The sequence below is a fragment of the Spea bombifrons genome, chromosome 8 (assembly GCF_027358695.1).
Source record: "Spea bombifrons isolate aSpeBom1 chromosome 8, aSpeBom1.2.pri, whole genome shotgun sequence".
Classification (NCBI taxonomy): Eukaryota; Metazoa; Chordata; class Amphibia; order Anura; family Pelobatidae; genus Spea; species Spea bombifrons.
This window is the reverse complement of record NC_071094.1, coordinates 36,447,401-36,475,150: the sequence shown is the minus strand read 5'-3', so window position 1 is coordinate 36,475,150 and position 27,750 is coordinate 36,447,401. Positions and strand designations below refer to the sequence as shown.

General features: G+C 38.6%; 1 protein-coding gene and 4 non-coding genes across 5 annotated transcripts; 2 read left to right on the top strand and 3 right to left on the bottom strand.

Annotated features, from left to right (window-relative positions):
- The first annotated feature begins 111 nt into the window (after positions 1–111).
- On the top strand, positions 112–183 carry TRNAE-CUC (transfer RNA glutamic acid (anticodon CUC)). The gene has a single exon. It is a non-coding gene; the product is annotated as a tRNA-Glu (tRNA).
- Positions 184–4,918: 4,735 nt separating this feature from the next.
- SYTL4 (synaptotagmin like 4) lies at positions 4,919–25,487 on the bottom strand. The gene is made up of 17 exons (XM_053473759.1): positions 25,365–25,487; positions 14,451–14,605; positions 13,763–13,978; positions 13,453–13,562; positions 13,200–13,311; positions 11,404–11,520; positions 10,635–10,764; positions 10,173–10,263; positions 9,558–9,661; positions 8,747–8,833; positions 8,151–8,329; positions 7,651–7,753; positions 7,384–7,545; positions 6,834–6,939; positions 6,207–6,306; positions 5,668–5,876; positions 4,919–5,182 (listed from the first exon to the last, which is right to left on the bottom strand). The coding sequence occupies exons 2-17, from the start codon at positions 14,567–14,569 to the stop codon at positions 5,040–5,042; spliced, it is 2,088 nt and encodes a 695-aa protein (XP_053329734.1). The 5' UTR covers positions 14,570–14,605; positions 25,365–25,487; the 3' UTR covers positions 4,919–5,039.
- TRNAA-AGC (transfer RNA alanine (anticodon AGC)) lies at positions 16,856–16,928 on the top strand. The gene has a single exon. It is a non-coding gene; the product is annotated as a tRNA-Ala (tRNA).
- TRNAR-ACG (transfer RNA arginine (anticodon ACG)) lies at positions 21,890–21,962 on the bottom strand. The gene has a single exon. It is a non-coding gene; the product is annotated as a tRNA-Arg (tRNA).
- On the bottom strand, positions 22,251–22,323 carry TRNAR-ACG (transfer RNA arginine (anticodon ACG)). The gene has a single exon. It is a non-coding gene; the product is annotated as a tRNA-Arg (tRNA).
- Positions 25,488–27,750: the final 2,263 nt, after the last annotated feature.

The window sequence follows — 27,750 nt, the reverse complement described above, 5'->3', positions numbered from 1 at the left end:
GTTTAAGTGGTGCAGCTGCGCCGAAAACGCGCAGAAAAATGCAGAAAAATGCAGCAAAGGACGTGCAGACAGTAAAACATGGCATTCACAGAAGCACCGGAAAAACAAGTCTCCCTGGTGGTCTAGTGGTTAGGATTCGGCGCTCTCACCGCCGCGGCCCGGGTTCGATTCCCGGTCAGGGAACAAGTTTTTTAATCTTTTATGATTGGAACATGATTTTTATATTTTTACAAAATTAGCGCGTCTATAATTTTAAATCAGAATACTGCTAACATTATTCAGAGAAACCAACATTCTTATTGATAAAAGACTGACAAGCCGTTTTTTTAGGGACAACCTGGCAAGGGCTGCCTTTGATTGGCATCACTGTCTGTTGAGTGGGTAAGGTGCTTTAGAAGATCAGACCTGCGTGGTGCCTGAATCTGGGATGGGCCTCTGTATCACCTCATCAACATTTCTGTTAACATAACTTAAAAATGCAGATTGAAAGTTCCTGATGGTCTACCTGTTGCCAACTGTCCAGGTGCTGGCAATGCTTTTATAATAACTGAGAACTGTGCTGCTTTTCAATAAGTGTGCAGATTTCAGCTCTGCTTAGATTGCAGCAAGGACAGGGTTTAATTTTTAATTACGTAAAAGGGCCATCGCTGCTCTTTTAATTGTGGAATGAGCAGAATAGGCAAGTCATTAAACCAGAGCGCATTTATTGCTCTCCTTCAGCCTGAAGCTTGCTGTGAGTTACCTGGGAATGTTTAATGCTGCTGTCTCAGGCCATTTTCAGCTTTTTGCAGGCAGGGGAACTGAATTTGGCCATGACAACTTTCTTGCCCACTTCCCTTACTTCCCCAAGCCCATTGGGCTGGTTGGCAATATGAGAAAACCATATGTGTCCTGGGAATCATGGCCAATGTGATCACTTTATGGAGACTTTAGTGAAAATGTCTGCTTACGTACTAATTAAAGACACCGTTGATATTTATGCACGCATTACGTTTAACAGCTGACATTTCCATTTTTGCTGTAGTTTGAATTGTAATTTTTTTGCTTTTAATGGTTACATGAAGTGCCAAACAATTTGCTGTCTCTCTCCACAGACAGAATGTAGGGAAACCCTGTCTGGCTTCTTTATTACATCATTCAGAGAGCCTGAAGTTCACCTTTCCATGACTAACTCTTGGCAGACATTCTATGGATAGAACATATACGTACATTTTCCAAGTCACAGGAATCTGTTCCCTAAGTACATTTCCACCTCAGAAAACATGAAGTATATGTGTGGTTTGGTTAGCGGACGGGCATTGGCTGGTTGACAGTAACTTGCGTTTTCAATCTATCCTTTGATAAGAAAGGAATTCAGCAGAATCCATCAGTCATTGAGATAAAGTCTACCATATGCTTCCGATGTGCTATGCATTCATCATAATTAGGACATGAATAATGCAATAGGTACCTAATAGTAGTGTATCCTTATCTATAGCATTTACTTACAACATTATCCCCAGGGGCTTACTCACTAAAAAAGGAGTTAGCTGGAGAACTGTGGTTTTTAATTCAATCCAACGTGTTTATGCATTATTAGAGGCAATCCCTGGTAAACATATCTGCAACAACAGCTGAACCGACCCTAAATAATGCATAGCTCAGTCAGTGAGGTTGTTCTCGAGGGACTTCTCGTGGAATTTAAGTATTTTACACAGAGCCATTCAAGCTGTCCTTGGAACAGAAGGTTACTATGGTTGGCCCTTCATAATGTTATGAAGTCATTGAGAAAGGATGGAATAGCAACTCTCCTGCCAACTCCCTCTGTAGTGAATAAAGCACTTACTTTAATACGCTTGTTTTTTTTTGTGAAGGCCCTTGAAGGGGAGGACACATACTTCACATTCCCATGTACAGAAATACTCAAGTACTTGACCAATAATGCTGGTAGAATTCTGATTAGGCATGGCGCTCTAAGGACAACACATTTGAGGGTATATACAACAATTGGGTCCCAGCCTCTGTTCATTGCCCCCCCCCCATGTAGATCTATAAATTGAAGAAAATAGCAAGATACGGGATGTGTTTTGTACACCAGAAACAATACCCTACGGACGTGCAGACCCAGCCCTCTTTGTCGCGCTATAAAAACAATTCTAGTATTATGAAACAATTCTTATAAACGTTCTCACAACACATTAGTCATTCGTTTTACAGGCTTAGACAAAGGCAAATCCGACTAGCCTGCTACAAGCTGTAGTAATTAAAGGAGCACTGTCATCTTCATAGCTTTGAGTATTACTTAAACTAGAAATAGCTTGTGTTTTTTTTTATTTGTGAATCAGCTTAATTGTTTCAGAGACATTCAATTCAAAGATTAATCTCATAAAGCAGAATTGGCAGCCTGTTGGAAGGTATGTTCTCAGTCATAGGATTTGAAAAAAGTGGCAGGTGCTCTTTAAATTAAACCTAATAAAGGTCTCCTGGCATAGACGGGAAGAGTAGCTGTTGAGATATGTTTGGGGGGCAAGGCTTTACTAACTTTTTACCCAATCCTGTGTCCTATTGATAGCCGTATTTATGTAATTAAGGTTTTTTTTTAATGTTTTAAGCATATTCTCTGCTATTTCTACACACATTGTAACATTTGCTTACAGGGCTTCGTGTATATCCATGAATGGATTTTAGGAGTTGTTCTTCTTTGAAAATATCTCTTTTAATCATTTTCTGACTTGTAAATGTTTTTTCCCCCACTCGATTGAACCTCATCTGGCACAGAGAAGACTGTTCATAGACTTTATGGAGTCACAGTCTGTCCTAGACGCACATAGGGACATCTGAATCATTGTCTCTTTTTGTCTGAACATTTATGAGCAGACAAAAATGTAAGTTTAGCCATTGCAAATACAAGTAAACAGAGCTTCACCCACGGTATACTCAGCTTTAACTAAATACACTCTGTGATCTCAGTGTTTGTAAAAGAGCTCTGGTTTCCCCTGATGCTATGGAAATATAAATTATTGATTTGCAGAATACTCTTGTTCATAGGGTCCAAATGACCAGATGTCGCCAAATAAATAGGGGAATATTCAATAGAGAAGACAAGCTGTATTTCATTTGTTTTAATTTCTATCTGTGGTCTATGGAGGGTAAAATGAGTAGACTTAACAGGCATCAAATTCTATTTGTTTGACATTCTGTACAAAGTATCCGTATCTTAGAGAATACGAAAACATAACTATTATTACATCTGAAACCCCAATGTATAATAAATATTATACTAATATATATATATATATATATATATATATATATATATATATATATAAATAAAACATGCATACACAGACACACCAGAGCTTGGATCCCTGGTCCCTGCCCTTATTTAAAAGCTCCACACCTAGTCGTCTATCCATAATCTCCTCAACTACGAAGGTAAAAACAGAAATCCCTGAAAAAATAACAGCTAAACCCTATGAGCCTTTAAGGTAGTATATATAAGCTACTTATACTGGGGCAGACAGACAAACCCTTGTTGTAGAAATCCCGATGCAAAGATACCTAGTAATCAGTATAATATATAGCACATTTTTTTTTACATGTGAATGCAAGAAAATTCAAATTCAAAATTTGGAGACCATGAGCCCAACTTGGACTCCTGGTGTGAATGTTGTGTTCCTGCAGAGGGGATGATGTCATAGCATAGATATAACAGCAATAGTTGGATGGAAATGTGGCCTTAATGAATAATTCCCAAGACCAGGTTACCACAAAATGAACACTTTAAAATACATGGGTTTATTAGGCAAATACAAGCATAAAACAATATCACATTGATATATTTGGTTATATCTATACTGTAACCTGTGATCTCACGTCCTCAGGGCTACCAGCTACTACTCTTATACCACTCAGCCAGCCACATAGCATGACTTATCAATGAGTTGCAAGTCCATCACCAGCTAATATGACATGTTGCCCCAGCTTTCATTATCAAGAAAAAATATACATGAACATATTGATCGAGATTTTTTTTTTTTTTTTTACACATATAGGTGCTTTTTACACAGCATCCTTCCAATAGAGTTGGGTTTTTATGCCCTGATCAGACGATAAGAAAGTCGACTTGTAAACTTTGCTACAGAAACAAGACAGTGATGTTCTACACTATCAAAGATTCAGTGCCGAGCGAACAGAATTTATTCCATATCTAAGAGGCTTTGAGACAAACTTAAAGGAAGCGCCTTACACGGGAAAAGCTGAACTAAGTATCAATATGTCACCCCAAAAACCTAGGAAGAAAATACATAGTAGACGTTTTTTACGCTTACTCTGGTTGCCATCGGTGGCTTCCCTAACGCAGCAAGACCAACAATACATTACAGGAGCTGTGGGAAGCGGCAACCCTTTAACTGCAGTCACGCTGAAACTCCTTTCAATTTCAGCGTGGAGTTGTAGTTCATTTATATCTCAAAAGTGAATATATTTATATTACAATAAATTATAGAAATGAGAACAATGTTTTTTAAATAAGCATCCAGAATTTGCACATTCAAGATGTAGACCTCTGTCTGTAAATGTGAGTATAAATAATAATGACTACTATTTTGTTCTTCTGTTGGCAGAGGTATTTTGGAAGATTCGTAACAGTGGGGTTTAATAGCAGCTTAAAGATATACTTTAATAGTCCCTTTAAAGCATGACCACTTCACAACTGCAAACAGTTAAATTCGAAAGGGTAAAAGAGGACAAAAAATGGGCTATGAGGAGGTGCATTGCTGTTCAAATAATTAAAAAAAATCAGCCAAATGCAACCCTAAACTTGGTGTGTTAAATTTAATTACTCACTATACATACCATGAGAATGGTCTTTTTTTAAAACATGTAAATACAAAAAAGATATAATTTTGTTTTAATAAAATAACGTACAATACATATGTTGTTTCTTTTTCATATTAGCTTTAATTTAATGTACTATGTTGCCAAATAAATGGAGCATTGGGGAGACAAAAATTACTTTCGAGCTCTGAATTTGGCCCCTCTTTGATTGACCCAGGTGCTTAGGGGTTTGCTTTGGCCATGGTCGGGCGTAGTGGAAGTGTCCCCTCGGCCCAAGATCCTGGGTATTGTCTCATGGTCTTCCAGAGATTCAATTCCTCCCCAGTTGAGTCCATCCAATCCACAGGTTCTCCATTGCACAGACCTACCAAGAATCCAACATTGTGATTAAACCTGGAACGTCCCCTCAAAGAATAGACGCAATAAAAATAAAACACCAATGCTTCTATATGCGTCTGCTTAATACTGTCCCGAGGCTGGGTGACCTTTCAACACAGCTTTCCCATCACCAGAATGAGACATATGCAAATAAAGGTTTGGTATATATATATATATTATATATATTAATAATAATAATAACAGTAATAATAATATCATGGTCCTCTTAATTATAATGCCCCTATTATACCATGTGAACAAGAAGAGCATGTGGCTCTATGTGGCATGTCTGAGCTCTAGTTCTTACACATAACATAGTACAGAGAAGAAGCTCTGCCATTAATGGGGAAGGGGATATGAGGCACAATAGATAGTGGGCTGTACTAAACATTCTTAGTGAAAGAATGAGCTGTTTCTATATCACAACTTTTAACAAACAAAGCAATAAATGGCTACAAAGGCTCCTCTCACCAGTTCCATTGCTAAGCCTCACTCCCCCAAGGAACTCGTTGCTGGATAGCGCTTCCCTGTCCCACACGCTCAGCTCCAGGCACATGTTCTGAAGATCTTCTGGCTTGATCCCAGTGTACACAAATGTGTGGTTGTAATTAGGATTGAGGGTCTTTTTCACTACCGGGGTCTTCCTCTTTGTGATTTTGTTTCTAAGTGGTAGCAGGTAACTATGGCAACAGAAATTCAAAATATTTTTTATTTTTTTTTTAATTAAAAAGGTTATTATACATATATAGTATCTTAGGTAACAAATGGCAAAAGCGAGCTTCTTCATCTGAACATAAAGCCATTTCCATCAATTTCCTTGCAAACGTATGCAGTTAACACACAGGAGAACCTTAATTTACCATAACTATAAAAAGACAAACAATGTTTATTGCTAGTAATGCTGCATTTAGGAAACCAAATGAAATGCAATATTGTATCTGAATGTTATATTCACTCCTTTGTGACAGATGAAAAACGTCAAAATGGGCCACAGAGTCATTGCCGCATACCCTTTTACAAAGCTGTCCGAAGTTCCTCCATGTTTGACAGCTGTCAAGTTTTTGGCTTCTTTAATCCAGACGTGAAGTTCTCCTCCCTCATTCCCTTTACCTAGTAAGAAAATTATGAATGTCAATGGCATGGCCAGCAAGACGGCATCTTTCACCCTAAGGGTAACTAACTCTGTTTTGCTAATTGTCTGGATGCGTTTCAGAATCCTTGGCGTGCTCTTACACATAGTGACACACACACACACACACACACACACACACACACACACTTCTCCACTCCAGCAGCAATGCCCTGTATGTCCTGAAGATGGGGCTCTGAGCAATTTCAAAATATTATTATTATTTTGCAGTATAACCAGTGCTGAAATGGGTTTATTTCATTTTTCATTTGTCAGCTGACTTTGTCTTAAACATGAGCCTTTAAAACAAAATACATGAGCTGTTCTAAAAAAGTATTCTTGCATATCCTTCAAGTTCTGTCTCACCAATAGGTTTTACTTTTGTTTTGTTCCCATCTCTGTATCACAAGTTAGTTATCCTACATAGCCTCTAGACGGAAACGTTTAAAAGCAAGAACTTTGGTTCTTGTCTCTGCCAGACCCATCCCTGGATATCACGTTAACCTACTTTTTCTTCTTTCGCTTCCCCGAGAGACTTTGACCGGTGGAATATACTTCAAAGAGACAACCAAATCCCCTTTGTAGGTGGAGAGGCTTCCTGAATCTGCGCCGCCCTGAAAGATAAAAATGGTTGTATTTACAACAAACCAAATATCAATGAAAGACATACATATCCCAACAAAGTACACTGTTTTAAATAGATTATTCTTTGTAAGGATTGCACATGCGGCACACAAATAAACTATGAATTAAATACCCTCTGTATATCAACGATGTAGGGAAATTGCCGCTTTCACAGCTTCTGTTGTAATTAAACATGCTTTAAAATGACATATGACATGTTTACTTTGTCCTACATGGCAGTATAATGATTTGGAGATAAAGCAGGGAATTATTTTACAAACAGGGAAGCTGACATTTGTGGGAAAATAAGCACAGTAATTTCCTGTTATAAAACCTTGTCTCTTCTCCTCATCCTTCCAGATGCTAAAAGCCAAGTATGAGTCCCTGAAACCCAGAGCCTTTAATATATGTATGTAATGTATATAATGTATCACCTTCCCATGCAGAGAGAGACACTCGTCCGTCATACTGTCAAAGTTCCAGGAGTCCAACGGGAGGTTCACCTCACCAAGGAACGTGTTTCTTCCAAAGCGATCATGATGCCACACGGACAGCTGCAGGGTCCTCATAAGCAAAGCAGACTCGGGAACAGAGTACTACAGTACAGGAACACAATCAACAAATATTTATTAAATGAAACTTAAGTTCTACAGGCTATCATGTTTCACATACGTAAGCAGTTTCCTACCCTTTATTCTTACCTGTAAAATTTCATTGTATAAAGGGTTTATTGTGTTGCGTTTAATAGTAGTTTTGCGTTTTCCTTGGCGTGATTTATCAGGCAGAAGATAAGACTTGACGTACCTACAATAGAGATATCAGTTTGGCAAGGTATAAGACCGCTTTATCCACTGTAACGAATGGTATAAGGACTCTGGCTTATTATCACATGGATAGCAAGTGTGTTCTAATTTGCTTCATTGTTATCCATCACGTTCCCATGAGCACACGGTGGGTATGTCTAAAAAGTGTTTCTAGTGCAAAGTTTAAAAAGTGGTCTTTTCAACATAACCAATGAATTGTCCCATCAGCAGAAGCCTTTAATTGCTTACTATGGTGACAAGAACTTGTTTTTTTGAGACTTGCCTCACTGAACCACTTTTTAGACATAACCCTCCATCAACTCAATATCCAATTAATTCCTCTAAAAGTTACAAAAAACGTCTCTACATCTCTGTGCTGTATAAAAGGCGTCACTTACGGGTTAGACCTTCTCTTCAAATCATCCCCATAAGCCAAGCTCCGGCATTCTTTCACATGAATGCTGAGTATTTGTACTTTGGCATCGTATTTTAGGGAGAAAATGATCTCTCCGGTTACAATCACATTGCCGAAGTCACCAGCTTCACTGTAAATGCTCATCATGCTGCCGAGGGTGCTCTGAAATAAGAAAAAGCAACAATGACAGAGGCGTTATACATTTTATATATAAAGCTACAGCTAACTAGTATTTTACCGACAGAACAGTAAAACCAAGTAGAAAAAAAATAGACCATGACCTGTACTAGTCCTGTAAGTCAATGGAAGTAATGACATGACTGGTATTTTTGTTTCCAGAAAAAGGTGTTAACTCATGTATGACTGAAACTATTTCGATCCCTTGATTCATTACTTTTGACTGTGAAAACACTCACAGGTCATCTAATTGTTCTTATGGCCGATAGTGTCAACATATCCCCCTAACTGTTTCACAACAAGATGGCATTGAAACCTTCATCTTATTGTTAAGGTAACAGCTTGTGCAAATAACTAAGAAGAGCCTTAGCAAACAGCAGAACGTAGCAGAAAATGACTAACGGTGGATGTCCCGCTGCGCAAGCTGCTCCTGGCTGTTGTTAAACGATGGATCTCCACCAGATTATCAATATCCTCATCTTCTTCTTCCTACAAAAAAAAAAAAAACATGTGAGAAAAAGATGCGTACACGCAAGGAGCTAGGAGAAGATTTCAGCAACAACCTCATGCCTCAATATTCCAACTCTCCCCCCTTTCTCTTTGGTCAACTTTATATATGATGCCACAAGGGGAGAGAGAGGCAACAATTACTGGTATTAAATAGTGATTTCTGTTTTTTCAAGACACATATACATGTTACATGTTGCTGTTAAGCACGTAAAAAGGGCTGGCCTCCAGTATGTTGGATGTATAGGTGAATAAATAATTTAATTATACATGCCACATACTGCAGTAACACTTTACACGAATGAAGTCCTCAAATTAAACAGCCACTATAAACAGATACGGGCTCCCAGGGATTCTCCTGGCTAAACCGCTGGCTTGGAACTTATTGCGAGAGCGCTCAGTAAATCTACAGTTCACCAAAAAGATCGGAGACTTTCCAAGTACTTCTCTAGGACATAGGCGCTACATCTACAGAAGCTGAACACAAATGTATAGCGAGTAACACAGCACAGTTGGTTGGAATTCAACCCAGGATGACTTGAGGGAAACTTGTGGCAACTAGTTGCCCCAAGTTTTGGCAAGTATTATCTAGGCTAGTAAAAAGGCCAGTGCATATAGCCAGGAATTAGACAACAAAGTCTATGTTTTAAAGAAAATATAATTAATTATAAACATCAGTGACCAGTGAAGACATTAAAGCACAAACCATTTCAGCATTAAGTCCAGGGACAGATTTGCTTCTATCCCCCATAGGATTTCCAGCGGCAGGGGGCTCTCCTGGACGCAGGTCTATCACAGACTTACTGTAGTCTGAAATTAAAGTTCACGAGCATGTAACAGTTATATTATCCAACCAATCATTAAAAGAAAGTACTTATAGGTGAGGCTTTCCACCGAATAAAACAATGTTTAAAACATTAAGATGAAAGCATATGTACAGGAAACAATATAAAATTAGTTAGTTTTTCGATGACCGGGATTGTACTCACGTAAAAAAAAATTGAGAATACATTTGCTTTATAAATACATTATTTGCTTTATAATAATGTATATTTCAACTAACAATGTTATCTGATGTTTTCCATGCCTTGGGGTTGTGTAATGAATTAGTTCGGTTCTCCTGTAAAGTTTCTAAAAATGTCAAGTCAAGTCACTTACCCTAGTCAAGTCACTTAGCCTGTCATAGCCATGTATTTCAGTACAAGAAATGAAGTGCTCCCCATTTCTTTAATTTATTACATGGGATGATTATTGGTAGTTCTCTCGAAACATGTCTTTCTTATTTGTCACAGCATAATATTATTGGCAGTTTGCTGCGTACCCGACGGCTTTAATACTCTACGAGGATTCTTCTTGAAGATAGTTTCATTCTCATCAGCTGATCCTGCGCTTCGGTTTCCCAGACGAGTCTCCTTAAAATAAATTAAAATGAGGTAAGCTGCTAGACTTCTCCAACTAACGACTTTGGAAAAGATCACAACTACCACAAATTCTGATGCCAATTGCTCCATTCTATATGCAGCATGACCCAATCCCACATATATGTTTCTGAGAATGATAGGGCAGTCATGGATATCAAGCAGTGGTTCCCAAAGACTAAACGTGCAGGATTTTGTGGCTGCCACATTATAGAGTGATTAAGAAACCAAGACTGTAGGGTTTTCCTTGGGAATTGGGATGGGAACCATTGATAAAAAGTATACTCTATTTAAAAATCACCATTGACATTACAATACTGTTCGAGAAGGTGTGAAATACGGATATAAACTGATAAAAAACCCACTCCTTCAGAGTCAGACAGGTGGTGATCCCTGGATCGGAAAGGTACGGTCAGGGTGGCTGCATTGGGCCCGCTTGTCCCATACGTTCTCTTTGTGTCTTGCAGGGTAGTAGCTCTTTCCAGCGAACTTCTCCTGATCAATTAAGGAGTAAATCAGCATCAAACCCTTTTCATTCAACATTCCAGTTATTTAAAAGGAAATTTAACATTCTACTGTATTTCTTATCCTAACTCTCACACATATGTACAATAGATTAGTCACTTTTTTCTATTATTATTACTCCAGTGAACAGGACAATTCACTTTGAGATGTTATGTGTATTAATAGCTTTGTTTGTGGAGAAGCATGGTGGCGCACCCAGCAAACCCCTATGTGTCAACCTTGTATACCCAGATGGTTTGAGACATTCAGACTATTATGGCGCATTCCTGTGCCAGTTCCCACCAAACAAATGGCTGCTGAAGGTATAAAGTAACAGGTCTTGTAGTAAAGTCAGATAGGGAAAAAAGGCTTATCCTTTATTTGTAATTTAGCTTGAAAGCAAAAGCAATATGAGATTTCAGCCACTGCTCCAACTTCTCTCTTTGAATCAGAGACGTGGAATCCACCAAGGGTAATATGAAAGTAGTGGGATTCAGGTTGTCAATTGACAGTTGTGTGCACGATGATGTCACCGATCACACATAATGTATCCTACGACCATAGTGGGTATTGCCCTTTCAGTATGCCAATGCGTTCTCTGTATAACGGAGAAGCAAAGCATGGACTCACCTCGACGTGCTTGGTGTACTCTTCTTTGAGTCGATTTTATAACTGTTAAGACTCATCTGCTCCGTGGATTCGGTATCACTCCTCTGATCTCTCAGATCTGGAGAATTGGTCACCAACCTGCACAGCAAACATAAGGACGTCAAAAGGTAAATAACATTTGTAACAAAAATGACTTTTATTAATTGACTATTTTTTCCAATTTGTTCTGCGATAATTTTTAATAAAAACATACAATATTTTTACTTTTACCACCACAAAACTTGGCTGCAATCTGTATAGTTATATTTGGGAGTTGTCAGAGTTTTATCCTGAATCACAGGGTAAATCGGTAGATTTTAACGAGAGTTATTCAAGAAGGCATAGGGGATGAGCCAATTGTATGATTTTTCTATTCACTCTGATTTAATGACATCTAAGAATTTTAACTGGAATTTATATGGTATGCTTGAATGCAGGTAGAAATTTTGATTTATTTTTATTTAATAGTTTTCATGATAACGATTATTAGATATATTTGTTGCCACTATTAGTGACCCACTCTAACAGGTCTCTGTGATGGGCTATTGAAAAGTATTAAATGTAAAGCAGGCGGCTCAAAAACTTTACAGGTTGTTCCCATACAGGAAAAAATATTAAGTGTTCCTTGGACCTGCCCCACGAGCCACTAAACTTGCCGTATTTTCTTCTTGAATAACACTACAAAACAACCACTTCACCAGTTTGGAAGACTAGTAACACTTAATCCTCCAGCCTCATTAAGAGATTACATAGCTTCTAGATTGAGATCCTGCTTGTTTATTTTGGCAAGGATGCATTTTTGAGATTTCCTGATATAAAAAGGTATTTTTTCTGTGCTTTAGGTTCCCATGGTGAAGGCCAAACAAGATTATAATCTATGTAGCAGAAATATTTATGGGGTCATTGCTGCATGGGAAATGATCACAATCTCAAGAAGCAAAATATCCCCGTTCTCTTGTGACGCTGTTCCTGTTACACATAAAAAACAAGGGCCACAGCCCACCTAGGGGTCCTCATATCAGCAGCAGCGTTAGGTTAGCCAGTGGTTTAGTTAACATGCTGGATCTCTGCCCTTTTGCCGAAAACGCTTCAGGAGGCCTGGTGAATGGAGCTGATACCAGGGAGAAGACGACGAAGAAAGAAGACAGAAAAAGGAAGAGAAGACGCAGCGACACAGAAACCGTCAGTGGAGAAGGCAGGAAGACATTGAGAGAAAGCATGAGAATGAGTGAGCGTGAGAGAGTGAGTGTGCGAAAGCAACAAAAGCAATGAGATGCAGACAAAGATTTGGAGCTCTCTGCTTCACTTCTTGTTTGCTCCATTGGGGTCCCTCTTCGTTTTTTGACATTCGTACAAATTAACTAAATTGGAAGGTCTAAATGATACTAAATCCAGGAGCCCGGATTTTTAAAGACTATGGATATTTTCACCATCTAAAGTATGCACAGATCCAGGCTAAAAACGGGAAATGTGTTGTTTATTTAAAAAAAATATTGAACGCACAAAAAAATCCCATAGCTCCAACACCTATTCACAAGGTGCCATTGCTCCCATAGCAACAAAACTACTCCTTTCCGTAGTAAATGGTAAACAGCTACATAGATTCTTTTTTACAGTCTTGCAATTAAAGAGTTCATATTTTGAGAGTCCAAGAGTTGGGTCATTCAAACATTCTCTGTTAAAATACTAAAACACCCGGTTTGAAGTGTGTTTTTATACACTTGGAAAGTATGTTCATTCACAATGGAGAGGAGAAAAAACCTGCAGCTTTCAATTACCCAGAAGTCTTTTGTCTCTCTTGTGGACTCCTTTGACCTTTTTTTATTTTGGGTTCATTGATCTGCTGTGAATATTCAAGGAGGGTTTGTGCAGTTGTCTCCCTTTTGTTTCCTGCAAACATGACACAATGTAAAGTCAGAAAACTCCTAAGAAACAGTAGGCCTAAAGCTACAACACCACCGTACTGTAGAACTGGCTACACACACAATAACCAAAATGTTGGACATTTCTCATGAAATGTTCCTTACTCACCCAGAGGCTTGCGTCTGAGAGAAATTCTCACCAAATCACTCCCAAGTCGGTTTGCAAAACGATTCACCCTTTGGTCGTAAAACCAATCTCCGGTTGATTTCTTAAGTTCACTATACATAAAATAATAATAATAAAAAAATTCTAGGTCAGTTGACTTCGTGCTACACCATTTCATGATTTTTTTTTTTTTTTTTTTTTTATCAGCTAGGTATGGATGCCACTGAAATAATAATAAATACTTTATAAATATACCGCGTGTAATACATGTCACCACATATTTATTTTGTGGAATTGGGATGACTAAACTCACGCTTCTTTCATGCAGACGTTGCATTTCCAGCCGCCGCTGGGCGTTTCCATCCTGCAGTCTTTACAAACCAAGTGGTTGCAGCCTCGACACATGTTGGCTTTGGCACCTGATCTGACCACGTTCTGCTGGCAGCGGGCACAATTTCTTTCGCTGTACCGCTGGCTACCCCTTTTCGCCCCTTTTCTCCTGATATCAAGAAGCTCATTCTTCAATCGTCTGTCAAGAATAATTATGACATTGATGACAAGCCACTGAAAATACAAAAATACCCCAGCATTTTGGCAGCTTTTACCCAACTGGGATAATTAACTCCTTCACAATGCATTGTATTTAATGGGTTTAAGGACAACCCATTATCCTTAAGGGGTTAAACATTTTATTTGAAACTATATGGGCACAAGGTTACTGTAGTTTAACAATGCAACAAATCATAGGGGTGATGCTCATTAAAAAGAAATTATAAAAAGGTACCAGGCCAAAATGACCTTAGAATGTTAAACAGCAAAAACAAAGGTCGCTGGTGGTCAGTGAGTTTTGGCCTGTATTCAGACCCAAGTACACTTCAATGAACACACTTAGGTTAGAATATTACTTTATCAAGTGTGAGATATCACCTCTGGTTCCATCGGTGAATAAACCCAAACGGGATGCCCGCATTGAGTAGTCATAACATTGTTTTCTACCTTACCGTATACGCCTCTCTTCTGCCTTCCGGAGCTCCTCATCTCGCTGAAGAACCTGAAGGATGAGCTCTCTTTCTTTCTCAGATAAGAAAGAAAGATTGACAACTTCAGTCGTTTGTGTCATTGTCACTCCGCGGCTTCCGTGCTCATGGGAACAGCCCTAGAAACAACAGGAAAAAAGAACAGCGCTGAGTGAATAACATTTGATATACGGTACATTCCTTGTGCCATTTTCAGAAAAGGAGCATGTTGTAGGCCCGGACTTCCTTCATTTACAAAATACGTGTTCAGCATTTTTAATCTTTACTTGAGTAAAATAAACATTTTACACAAAGACAGGAAAAGTATTTCTGTCATAGAAAACAAACTCCCCTTTATCTGTCATCCACATATTTATTTAGGAAAACATAGAAAGCCATAGGTCCAAGAGAAGCTGGAGTCTTCAGAAGAAAGTGATACCATTTGAGTAAAAAAAACAAAAAAACAAAAAAAAAAACAGATGCATAACCACTCAAGCTTTTAGGACCTCATTCCTTCTGATGATGATACCAAAAGGGTTCAAGAATTTATTTTTACAAAAAAGGGTATCACCTATGCCTACATAGGTATTAAAAAAACCCCAAAAACTGGATATTTACAGAAAAGTTTAAGCTTATGTAAACTACATGTGTTTGTTCACATATTTCCCTTTAAACAATGACCAAGCCCAGATAAAGAACTTTACGTCATTAAGCTATTAAACTGTTCGGTTTGATGATGTAATAAAATCTGTATACCTAAATAGCAGATCCATGGAATTATGGTAATCCCATGTGGAACACACCCAGAAAAGAGGATTTAAGTTTATTAAAGTGGCCTTTGTTCATATAGAGAGCAAAAGGTAGACAGAAACACCTATACTATTACAGGAATCCTAACCAAGATCAAATGAGGTTATGCCCTCGATATGCACAACTCAAGAAGGTGCAAGGATGATTAGAACCAGCACCGCAACTCCTGAGGGTAACATGATTGTTGTTGCTGCTATAGTAACATGGTTTTGTTGGCATTTGAAGATTGTTCTGATAGCAATGGACAGATAGCAGCAGTCTCACAACGTAACAGGAAAAAAAAAAAAGAGGGAAGCAGGCAGTGTCACCACATAGGACATACGTGACCGTCATCATAGGTTCGTATCCAGCTAGTGGCCACACACTAAAGGACCCGATCAAATATGACGTTGATGAAGCAATGTCGGGCAGCAGCCCACCACATGGGCAGCCCAGGCCTGGTCGGTAGTGAAAGGGTTAACAAGCCAACTCAAAAAACCCAAACAAAACAATTGCAATATAATGAGACTAGATTTTTGATGGTTGGTGTTGGTTATGCTTAAAAAGATAGGTGTATTGGTATTCCGGGCAGTAGAATAATTAGTTGGTTGATTATTGTGGCCTAGGAGTACAGCTGCAGATCCCTCTGCCACATAAGAAGGAGCAAAATGGCCCTTATGCACAATCAGGCTTCCTACAGCACCACTACTGAACAGGCCAATTAAAAGGAAGGTCACTGATGTCCCCAACCGACCCATTAACACTATGGAGTTTTAAACAGAAACACTCTACAAGCTACAGTGAAGCCAAGGCGCTTATTGTTTGCCTTCATTGCTTATAGTCATGAAAAAACCCGTTTAACGCCTGGCGTCTCTCTGAGAGATAAAGCTTGCTGTACACTCAGCAGGGAGTATGCAATGAGCAATGCGCTTTAGGACTCCGTAGGGGTTTATCAATGCATTCCATTAGAAGACTTTGCTTAGGGCGGCTCACCCAGCTTTATCTATTCAACGTTCAGCTTTAAATAATTTAGCATAGTTTCATTTTTTTTGTCAATAAGGGTGTTTTTTTTTTTTGTTTTTTTTTTGAGGCCTTTTCTTTTTTTCCCTCTTTCATTAAGGAGGGGGGTCATCTTCTAATCGAGCAAACATTTTCTTAAGTGTTAAAAATAAAGGTTACTGGATTTTCAAATATGTAGGCTAAAATGGCGGTGGACAAAAATTAATTCAATTTAATATGGTTAATTTATTATTGTTGACAGTCAGGGAACATATTTTTCAGAAGCTTGCGTGTAGTTGCGAGATTCCTGTAGAGAGACCTTTCCTTCCACGGCTTATGGTAGAAAGCTAGGGAGGGAGGCTGAGGGGGCTGGTGAGCCAGGCATGCGGAAGACTGACATAGCGAGACAAAGTTGCTACGTGACATAACGTACGTTGAATGCTCCGTAGTTGAGTAAAATGTCACCACACAGTATGGGGTAGGTTGATGAGGCTATCTAGCAGGAGTAGACTAATTAGGAATTTTACATATCAGGGTGATTTAAACAGAAGACAGCGCCTTTCCACAGACCACCACAACTGTCCGAATTGTGTAACAGCAAAGGGGAATTAGCTCAAATGGTAGAGCGCTCGCTTAGCATGCGAGAGGTAGCGGGATCGATGCCCGCATTCTCCACTTTTTTTTTTTTTTTTCTTTTTCCTATTTGTTTTCATCCCAGCTGTAACCGATGTTTATTTTGTAACAACTTTCTTCTATTTTACCTGATAACAATGTGTGGGAAAAAGAAAAAAAAAAATTACAAATATACTACTCACCAGACCAATAGCTTAGGTTGAATGGTCTATTAAAATGGGATATAATGCATGTCCACATGCTGTGTAATTACAAAATTGATTGCCTTCATTAAAGCAATTGACTCTCTACATGTTATGCTTGGATTAGGTTTATAAATATTAATGAAATCACACAGAAAGCAATGGGTTTGGACCACAGTCATGTTTTCTAACTCTGTTTGCTCGCTTTGTTTTAAAGTTACAGAATGTTTATTAAATTATATATATATATATATATATATATATATATATATATATATTTAATTCATCTTTTTTTAAGATAGTAATTGTATTTATTTTACTTTTGGGTTAGCTTGAAGAAGCAATAATAAAAAATAAAAAAATCTTGCAGTATTTTGTTAACTAGCTGGCATATAATTATGTGGGGAGGGGGGGGGGTTCAAATTTTTAGGGGTTTTTTTGTTTGTTTTTTTTAAAACGATTTGTACTAAATGTTGGATTATTCATTTAAGAAAATATCAAAAAAGAAAAGCTTCTGGTCTTTGAAAAACCCAACTAAAATCATTCGACTGGGTAAACTAAACAAAAAAAAAACTAATTCTTAAGGGTATAAAATATTTTTATATCTTATTTTTTGATTATTCTATAAAAGCACCTGATAATTCAGTGCTGTTTGTGTGGGTGCTCAATTTACAATTACGAGAATGCAATGTGGGGAGGACGCCATGATGACATCACAGAGATGTATCTATATTTTCCAGATTAACAGGGGAATAAATAGGCTGGATATCCCACAAAACACTGCTCAGAAAGAAAGCATGTAACATAGCACTAATCAATTGGAGAGGGTGTTTGTCTGACCCAGCCCAAACAGCATAACTTGGAAAGGGAGGTTCCTTAGCAAATTAATAATACCCGGAGCGAGAGAGACGGCTCACAAACAGTGACCTCTCCTCTACGACAAGCAATGGGCTGCTGAAGTAAACAGTTATCTGATATATTATTCATAGTGAAGCGCTACGTTCATACAATCTCAAAAACACGTCTTGTTTAATGTAACGCCGTGCAATGTTTAATCCAGGGTTCTCCACACTTTCCCTTTATAATTGATTTTTATGATCGATGGACACTTTGCTAACTGCCGTGACCGTGTAGCCGGAAAGTTTAATTAAAAAAAAAATTTAAAAAAAAATACTTTGGGTCTTTTACGTCGGCGGACACCCCTTAGAAGTTACACAAGCCTTGTAGGAATGAGGTTAAACCTGTCCAGATACATGTTTGAAAAAGAATGCATGCAAGAATCACCAAACTGACAAAGTGATTATAACTTCTTACTGTACTGTAATTTTTCCTACCCTGCCTATTACCCTTTGGCTCTCCGCTTAGAAGATTTCACCCAAAAACGAGTAATTTTTTTAATTTGAGGTAGCATAAAAGCACCTCCTGAATGGTGTGGGGTTAAAGGGAAATATGGCAACATTCACCTAACCTAGTGTTAGAGCTGATTGGCGGAATGGACACCACATCCATTTTAAGGGACTGCATGTGATGGCCTGAGTGTCCCTTTAAGGAACATTAAGGAATGTGGTTTTTACCAGCATTTTCAATGGTCTATGTGAGAAGCGAAGAAGCTTGTGATTCCTCGCTGGGCTACACCAGAAAAAGACTGATTTACGGCCTAATAACCCGTGACCTCAATTTCTACCAGCGAGGAATACAGCCAAGAGTGTGAAATCACAGGCACTCATTGACCCGTTGTGGTCCGATTGATTCTTTTGTGTCCAACAGATTTACACGGATTGAAATTATAGAATAAGCTCATCCAAAAATATAGGTTCAATCTCTTACTCCTTCAGGTTTGAATACAATATTATTCTGTGTCATTACTTTCCATACTACAGATAGGAATGTCTTTTCATATCAGACTACAATACAAGATAACACTTCAACTCATGGATGGGAATCTTGTGCTACACTCCAATTATTACATAAAGTCCTTTTCACGCCACAGAGCAAATAATGTTGAACGTTGAGTTTTTAATTAGGTGTTTATCTGATACGCATATTCAGTCCATCTAGTCTGCCCATTTCTCCTGCTGTACGGACCCAAACCTTAAATCAACCCTTGGACGTAGATTCAGGATAGCCATATCCCTATCCCATGCAATTTTTTGTTCAGTCGTAATGTTTGGCATTTCCAGTTATACAAAACGGACAATAGAGTGAAAAGCCAAACATAGTAAATATTCTTAATCCTGACTTTCCTTTATATTACAAACCAACAAAGAAAAATAAAAAAGGGATGTCCATACAGGTTATCACTCATCACGAAATTCATATATATTTTTAAATTATGCACATCGGAGATAAAGCAATAAAATCATAGATTTAGAATAGCTTTATGACTATTCCATGCATTTATAAACTCCCTTACCTACTTCTGCTGGAAGTATGTTCCACTTATCTACCACCCTCTCCGTAGAGTAAAACTTTCTTACATTAAATCTATAATCAGATCACTTACGGAAAGCAACACCCTAGAAACGTATCTGAACTTATCACTCCAATTCCGTTTCCAAAAACATCCTACCTGCAATCATATTATCATTAACATCTTTACACATGGGAACATATGTCCAGAAGACAATAATTCATGTCTTGTTGAGGGAGGGAGCAAATCAAAACACACAGACGCACAAAAAAACCTGTTGGGCAGAATGCGTCAGGCATTGAAACACAAGATGTAGCTTGACAACTGTTTATTAATAGATGAGATGCAGAAATATTTATTAAACAGTGAGGACCGTTTGTCATGCTAGTTTACATGAATAATATATTCAGCTAGAATGTAAATGATCTTCTGGAGTCAAGAAGGATTTTACCCCTTTCTGAGGCACAATTGGAAATCGCTTCAATTTTAGTTTTTTTTTTTTATGCCTTCTGGGTTAACAGCGAGATTAAACTGGATGGACTTTTGTCAACCTAAATTTGACAACAGATAATACCCATTCGGCCTACCTAGTCTGACTATTTCTCCCGTTTCGCTAGGTCTTAATCAGTCCTTGATCTTTTCTTGGATTCAAGAGAGCCATATTGCCTCTAGCATTTATTTTTACATTTATTAGCCTCTACTGCTTCTGCCGTTTATCTAACATTTATCTATTTTACCCTATTAGTAAAGTTTTAAAAAAAAACAAAAAAAAACAAACATATGGAGAATGCGGGCATCGATCCTGCTACCTCTCGCATGCTAAGCGAGCGCTCTACCATTTGAGCTAATTCCCCCACATGCTAGTGGCCGCTAGCTGAGGTGCAGAAGAATGATGTCATCCTTTGAAAAATAGACCTAGAAAATAAAATGGAATACCCTTTTCTCAGGGGCCTGATCAAATGGGTCTGTAGAAAGTTTGCTAGATTGAATATCACAACATGATCGGCACTACTAGGGTGTATCCTCGGTTACACAAACGACCTTTGCCCACACAAACCTACTGTAAATTTGAAAAAGATATCTTCCATATAATATATATATATATATATACACACACACACATACCCTGAATGCCAGTAGCATTGAGCACCTTAGTTAAAAACTAATACACACATTATATACTGTACACACACACACAAACCTATAAATATTTCTGTATGCATATAAAATATAAATCAGACACTCAAATGCAGTTTACAGCAGCGAAGGGGTATTAGCAAGTGCTTGACGCTGCAGGTTCTGGTAGCGAGGTGTGGTATGTTGCTTAGTGTGCAGGGCAGGCCTGCTATGGAATCTTTTGGCTAATGAGAGCTCGCAGCTCAAATACCGTAATCACGGCGACAGTCCCATTAAACCAACAGGTTTAATTCCCAACTAATAATACTCCACATTCCCAACTCAAAGCGACGATTAATCTTACTTTTGTTACCATCCATGAAAAAGTGGCAAGAAAGTGACATACGAGTTACTGTGTGTGCACAAAAACACAGACCTCAATTGATTTTACAGCTCGTTTGGCCAGTCAGCAAAACAGTGCCAAAAATCATCTCTGCATTGCATTCACTTAATTTTCAGGAGAAGCTGCAGCGCAACACATTCTCCATGGTCCAATGGTGAAGATGTGTCAAGTGTGTCGGTGTCAAGGTTTTCATGAGGACCAGTATTGGAGCCATTTGGCGAGTTACTACATAAGAATATTCACAAAGGGCTATTAAAGGATCTCTGGATCAGCTGATTTAGATCATGCATTGGATAGGCATAAAACTATCCTTAAACTAAGATAAGGCCAAAGACTGATGTATTATTTGCAAATGTTGTTTTCAGAGGCTGCAGATTGTGGTTCCATGCAGTCAGTTTTGGCAATACATGGATTCTCTTGCGCTTTGAACCCAGAGTCTCAGAAGTTTTTTTCTTATTCATACTCTAAATAGAAAAAAAAAATCTGCCCGAAAACAGGTGAATCAATGTAGAACCTCTCTTTCTTTGACAGTGCTGTGAAAAAGTATTTGCCCCTTTTTGATCTTACGTTTTTGCGTATTTGTCACAATTAAATATTTCAGATCATCTAATTTTAATATTAGATAAAGGTAGTTTGAGCAAACACAAAATGCAGCTTATAAATGAACAAGGTTTAAGATAAAGCATATGTATTATTATTATTATTTTTAATATTGAGTAGTAGGAGTCCCCCTTTAACATACTGCCCACTTTTTAGCTTAACAAGCTAAGATTCTGTCATAGGACAGGAAAACATAGAATTTGGCACCGTATAAGTACCATGGGGCTGATATATCCCGCCCATTTTTCCTGATGTAAAGACCTTTAGCTTTGGGCCTAAAAAAAAATATTGACGGGCCAGGTAGGAGTCGAACCTACAGTCTTCTGATCCGTAGTCAGACGCGTTATCCATTGCGCCACTGGCCCATGGATGGATTCCATAGAGCCCAACCGAGTGGGTCCAGATAATTTCTTCATTATCCACAATTCTGCTTTAGGAAAGTGAAAAACAAAATAAGCATTTTTTTTTTCTTTTGCAGACTCTCCTAATCAGCAGGAGGCAGCAGTGTGATCAATATTTGAGAGATCAGAAAAAATGGGGAAAAACAAGTTTAAAAATTAGAATGAAATGCAAAAATAAGAGTTCCAGGGGATCAGATGTATATTATTACTTGTGTTAAACAGACAGCTTTGGGCCCATAAAAAATAAAAACCCGAGCCAGGTAGGAGTCGAACCTACAATCTTCTGATCCGTAGTCAGACGCGTTATCCATTGCGCCACTGGCCCCTTGACTGCACCATGTGGATTGTGCAGGCATTGGCCGCGCCACATGTGATGCTTTGAGCAAACCTCTTCCTGAAGAATTCTATGGAACTTACGCTCATCTTGCCAAGAAGAGAATAAACCACAAAGCAACACATTTAATTTAGCAGAAAAGGATGTCAAAGGGAAGCAATAATTTCAGGTTTGAATTGTAAATATTATGCTGTTTATGGTTAAGCTCCGCACCTACAGAATAGAAATATCAACTTTGAACAATACTTTGGCAAGGCTTTAAATATATTTAGTAATAATATTTTACTGCGGGAACCAGGACAAGTTGTCCAGATGAGCCATTTGCTCTTCATACAGAATTTCACACAGTCTGAAAATACTGAAAATGCTTGTGACCCAAACAAAGATCTAGAAGCACGATATGAATGAAACCCATAGGATATGCCAGAATAATACTATTCAATCATGCTTATGTGAGGACATCCTAAAAAACTTGCTGCTCAAAGAGTCAGGTTAAAACAGTTTTGCCGTTGACAAAATAATGTGACAAAGCAAAGATGGCTGAAAGGAGAATTCAAATAACCAGCAACATATCATGTTTAAGGCCAGGTTCCAAAAGAACAATAAAAAGGCACCAACTTCAAGTAAAGACTCTGCATAATGTCGATCTGTCAAAAAGCAGTATGGTATTATGGGTTGCAGATGCTTGTTTCAGTTATGGATATGTTAGGTAAGCAAATGTGAAATCTTCAAGTGTGAAAGAGTTAATGGGCGGAATAGATGGGCCAAATGTTTCTTCTCTGCCGTGAAATCCTATGGTTCTATGTTATTCCCTTGCCCTGCTAGTCAACTCCCCTGAGAGTCAGGTGTTTGAAGACCTTCTTAAAAAATTAGGGCAGCCATGGCCAAAGAAAACGTGACCTTTGCAGTCAAAAAACAAGGTGGAGAATTATCCAGGAAGCCACAAAGAACTCTAGAAAAACAGTGAGCGATCCAACAAGCCTCTTCCATCCAATCAATCTTATCAACAAAAAAAGAGAGACAGGGCAAACAAGAATGTGAATCAATCCAGACTTTGCCAAAAAAAAAAAAAAAAAAGCATCTGGGACAATGTAACTATGGACAAGCGAGTCACAATTCTGTTTTTCCAGCAACATGAGCTCTGTTATGTCACGCAAAAAGAAAATATTGCATTGCATTTGAACCTCATCCCATCGAGGAACCATGAATTCAATTTTATATAAGAGAAGAGAAAAACGCCATGCCATCTTTCCATCAGCCGAAGCATAAATGGGTCACAGAGATAGACCATGAAGATTGTATCACAAAGATTGAAGAACAAGTCATTTGAGGTCTGGGAATGGCTTCAACAAAGTCCAGGTGTAAACATCATCAAGGTGTATGGCTTAAAATTAACAAACAATTCTCTTCCTTTGAATCATGCAACAATGTATGTGTACCTATATGTATTTATGTACATACATTGTTGCAAAAGACAGCAATTCATCAATCAGCGTTGTAGGACCGCGATGATGAACTGAACAGGAAGTTTATTCAGAAAATAATTCAGTTGTCAGAAAACTCCATCCGGCCACAAGGCTTTTACCCCTACCAAGTGAATTTTACCAGCATCGAAATGTAAACATCACAGCGACGCATCATATAGATATTCTGCACAGATCAGGAAATGGGACATCGGCCAGGCTCTGTGTATTTTAATGTAACGTATTCAAGTAAGGAACGCACGGTAATACTCATTTATTTAATCAGAATAAAATCGAATTATATTTCCATTTTTTCCTAAAATGAAAGAAACCCGTTTCTAGATAACGTAGAAGCAGACGATGGATCTCATTATAAACCACACAATACCTATGAATAAATTACACTAATCAGGTGCCGCATATTTAAAATATTACTCTCTTAATTAATAGCAAATGTTTTCAGGTTGTGTATTAAATAGAGATCCTAAAGCAAAGTGGTCTTATCACCATGGCAACCAATTCAACAGTCCAATCAGCAGGAAAATTCTAGGAGTTGCTGTGGGGATAAGGCTGCTTTTTTATACTATGTATTTATATCTACTATGACAGATTTACTAAAACATTGAGATTAAACGTAGAAAAAATCCCTATTGAGTATATGGGACACAATTGGAAATGTTTTGATCAGCAATGAGGATGATCAGATTTAATATTTTAAATTATAGTATTTCCTGCAACAGAATTAATTTACTATCACAATACTCCTGTAAATCTGTAAAATGATCACATCTAGCACTGGGATTGGTTCACGTGCAGCTAACCCTTTCATTTCCAAGACTAAGTGGCCAGAACACCTGCAGTTAATCCAATCATGGCGATAGAAGTAAGATTATAAAGACAGCCAGAAAATGGATTTACCCTTTGAGTGCCGGAAGAATATAAAACATCAATACCTACACAAAAGCAATAAGGGCATTCCATATCATTTCCATAGCTAATTATGTGGCCTTTTTTTGGCTGTCTTTGGGTTAATTTCTCAAATAATGCAACCCATTTCCAAACTAACCAATGTATTAAGAAATGTATTGAAATACGACATAATTGGTAAATAAGTATCACCAAGCTCTGCCATCCACTTTTTGGATTTGGAGTCCAGAGAGTAACTAGCTCTCTGGCACTGCATGGGTTAATTACAGAGTTGCTCAAAAGAAGAAAACGGCTTGATTTGTTTTTCTGCTTAGCGATTCTCTTTTACCAAGAAACGTGATCAACCCCCCCCCGTAACCCTTTAAATGCCACAGGTGGACAAATCCACCCGGCAATCACCAGGTTAAATCGTTTATCTGGGACAAACCGAAATCGTGTACGTTATGTAGGGTTTAAAAAAACACAAAACGTGGGGGTTTGTACTGTAAATGCAGCCCGATCGTTACACGTATAAACGGACGGGTCAGAGATGGCTGCAGGTGGGATTAAATGTTCTGGTCGTGTGTGTGATTCTTTCTAGAGCTCAAAGAGTTAATAGGGTTCTTACACCTGCCCTGCAATAAATCGAGATCCCAAACTCACCTGCCCTTCGGGGGTAAGTCCGGAGCGGCGGGGTAGATCGCGGCGGGGAAGGTGATCGCCAGGTTCCTGTTCCCACAATGCGGAAAAGAGACAGAGAGGAGAGCCGAAAGTTTCACGGGAGCAGCTGCGCTACGGATTGGAGGGGAGAGGCAGGACTCTTAAAGGGACCGCAACCCGGCCACAGCCACAGATAGAAGGCACAAGTGATTATTCCAAACACATTTACTTCAATCATAGGGGACTTTTTCTCTGCTGGTTTTGTACTGGCCAAGAGTGACTCCCATCAGCCTAATCCATGGAGTTTGTCTCTCATAGTGCAAGTGGAGTTTGAATGATACCTTTATTGGCTGAGTAAATATAGATTGCAAGCTTTCAATGACCTCTCAAGTCCCTTCATCAGGCCTGGACCTAAGAGGTCTTGAAAGCTTGCAATCTATATTTACTCAGTTAGCCAGTAAAGGTATCATTCAAACTCCACTTGTCTCCTATCATTCAATGATGCATTTTGTGCATGCAACTGCAAGACCGGTTTGTGCAGCCCATACACACAACTGGTATGCGCATTATGTTTTTATGCTCATGTAGCGTATGGCCGGGCATATCCATCCGGTGAACACACATCGCAGAATACGGGGTGCACACTGGGCATTTGGCTGCTTCAGGACTGACCCATGAACATTGCATGAAGATCAGAAACTATAATGCATAGCCCCTGAGAGGTCCCTTTAAATTTTCGTGACTTACCCCTTGCAAAAGCATTGGTGCATCCTGCAGAATCCCCCTCCCCCATATGCATTTGCCCCTTTACCCCCATCTATTTTCCATGTAGGAGATGTCCTCAGATAAACGGATTCATTTCTACCGCAGTGGTTAGTAGATAATAGCATTCTTTGGGAGAATAAAATATTTGCCCTCTACTTACTTTGCATCACATTCAATTAAAGCTTGTAAAGTTTTATTATGGCAGGCAGGAAGGATATAAATGGAAAACCTGTCCTCTGAAAAAGATAAATTCTGATCTGATGACATCATAACAATGTTTCCATAACTAGGAATACATATTTGTGACCTCAATCAGTACTCTTCAATTCAAACACAGTAAAAGGCTGCTTTTTTCATTTCATTAAGGAGAATTTGTACCAGAAGTGAATCCCATTATTTACAAACTCAGTTTATTAGGTCTATTGATGGATGCTTTTATAACTTAGTTACAGCTGATTCTTCTCCTGGATACTAATGAAAAGCCGAGCGCATGAGATGTAACACGGTGGGGTTCTGCAGACTTTGCTGCTAATTCCATTCTAGATACGCTTCCTGTTTTAATTAATGTAACGAAGAATAGGAAATAAATAGAATCCATGCTGACGAGAGTCACTGCAAAGCCATGATAACTAAGCTGTGTTATGTCCTTCTAAACCTTAAATCCAGTCTTTCGGGGCCACAGGTAGGTAGCTGCACCACAGTAGGGTGCCCACAACATAAAGTCCCGATTGATATAATGAAATGGTTAATGGACCGTCCTAGGTTTCCTGCAAGGCGTACGTGATACCCTCACAGACCCTCAGGTAGTTAACGGTGCTATAGATGATGATGGCGGTGGGTTAATGTTAACACATCCCATCACAACCTATATATATTCCTTTCATATGCCCTCCCTACTTATCACCCCCCCAGCCTGAAAGTGCCAGGCATTCTCTTGGGGTAAATGGGGAGCCGACTTTGTCATATTTTACTTTAATGACATATGGGAATAGCAACTGATGCTTTTCTCACTGGTGTATCTCTGTGAAAACCCCTGCTTGAATACAGATGAATTAAAGTCACATTTTCATATGTACCCTTTTGTTGACCAACTATTACCATAGCTAGATTGCAATCTACGGAGATAAGTCAGATCCCTATTCAAAGAGGCCCTCGATGTACCCTGATTTATAGACGCTGGGTCACTACAGACCGCATTCACAAAATCTGACAAAAAAAACTCCTTTCATTTTCTAGGTTTCTTTCCTTTGTTTTAGACAAGACTGTATAGTTCATATAGATCCTGTTGTCTGTCTAATGGGTTTCTATCACAGGGCGATTCGGGCTGAGCTCGTCCGCGATTCTAAAAGTTGTCCCACCTCCACTGTGCTTATCAATGTATATGCTTATCAATGTATATGCTTATCAATGTATATGCTTAATTGTCCATACCATTATTATTTATATTTCCTAAAGAAATCTGTTAGTAAACCACTGATACTATAGATGGCTGCCGGTGAAATCCAATTATGTCATTCTACTTCACTGGATGTATTGTATAGTGCAGAAAGACGTGACATTTACAGAGAAGTAAACGGCAGGTAATGTATAGAATCCGAGGGTGGGAAGCTCAGTATAAAGAAAC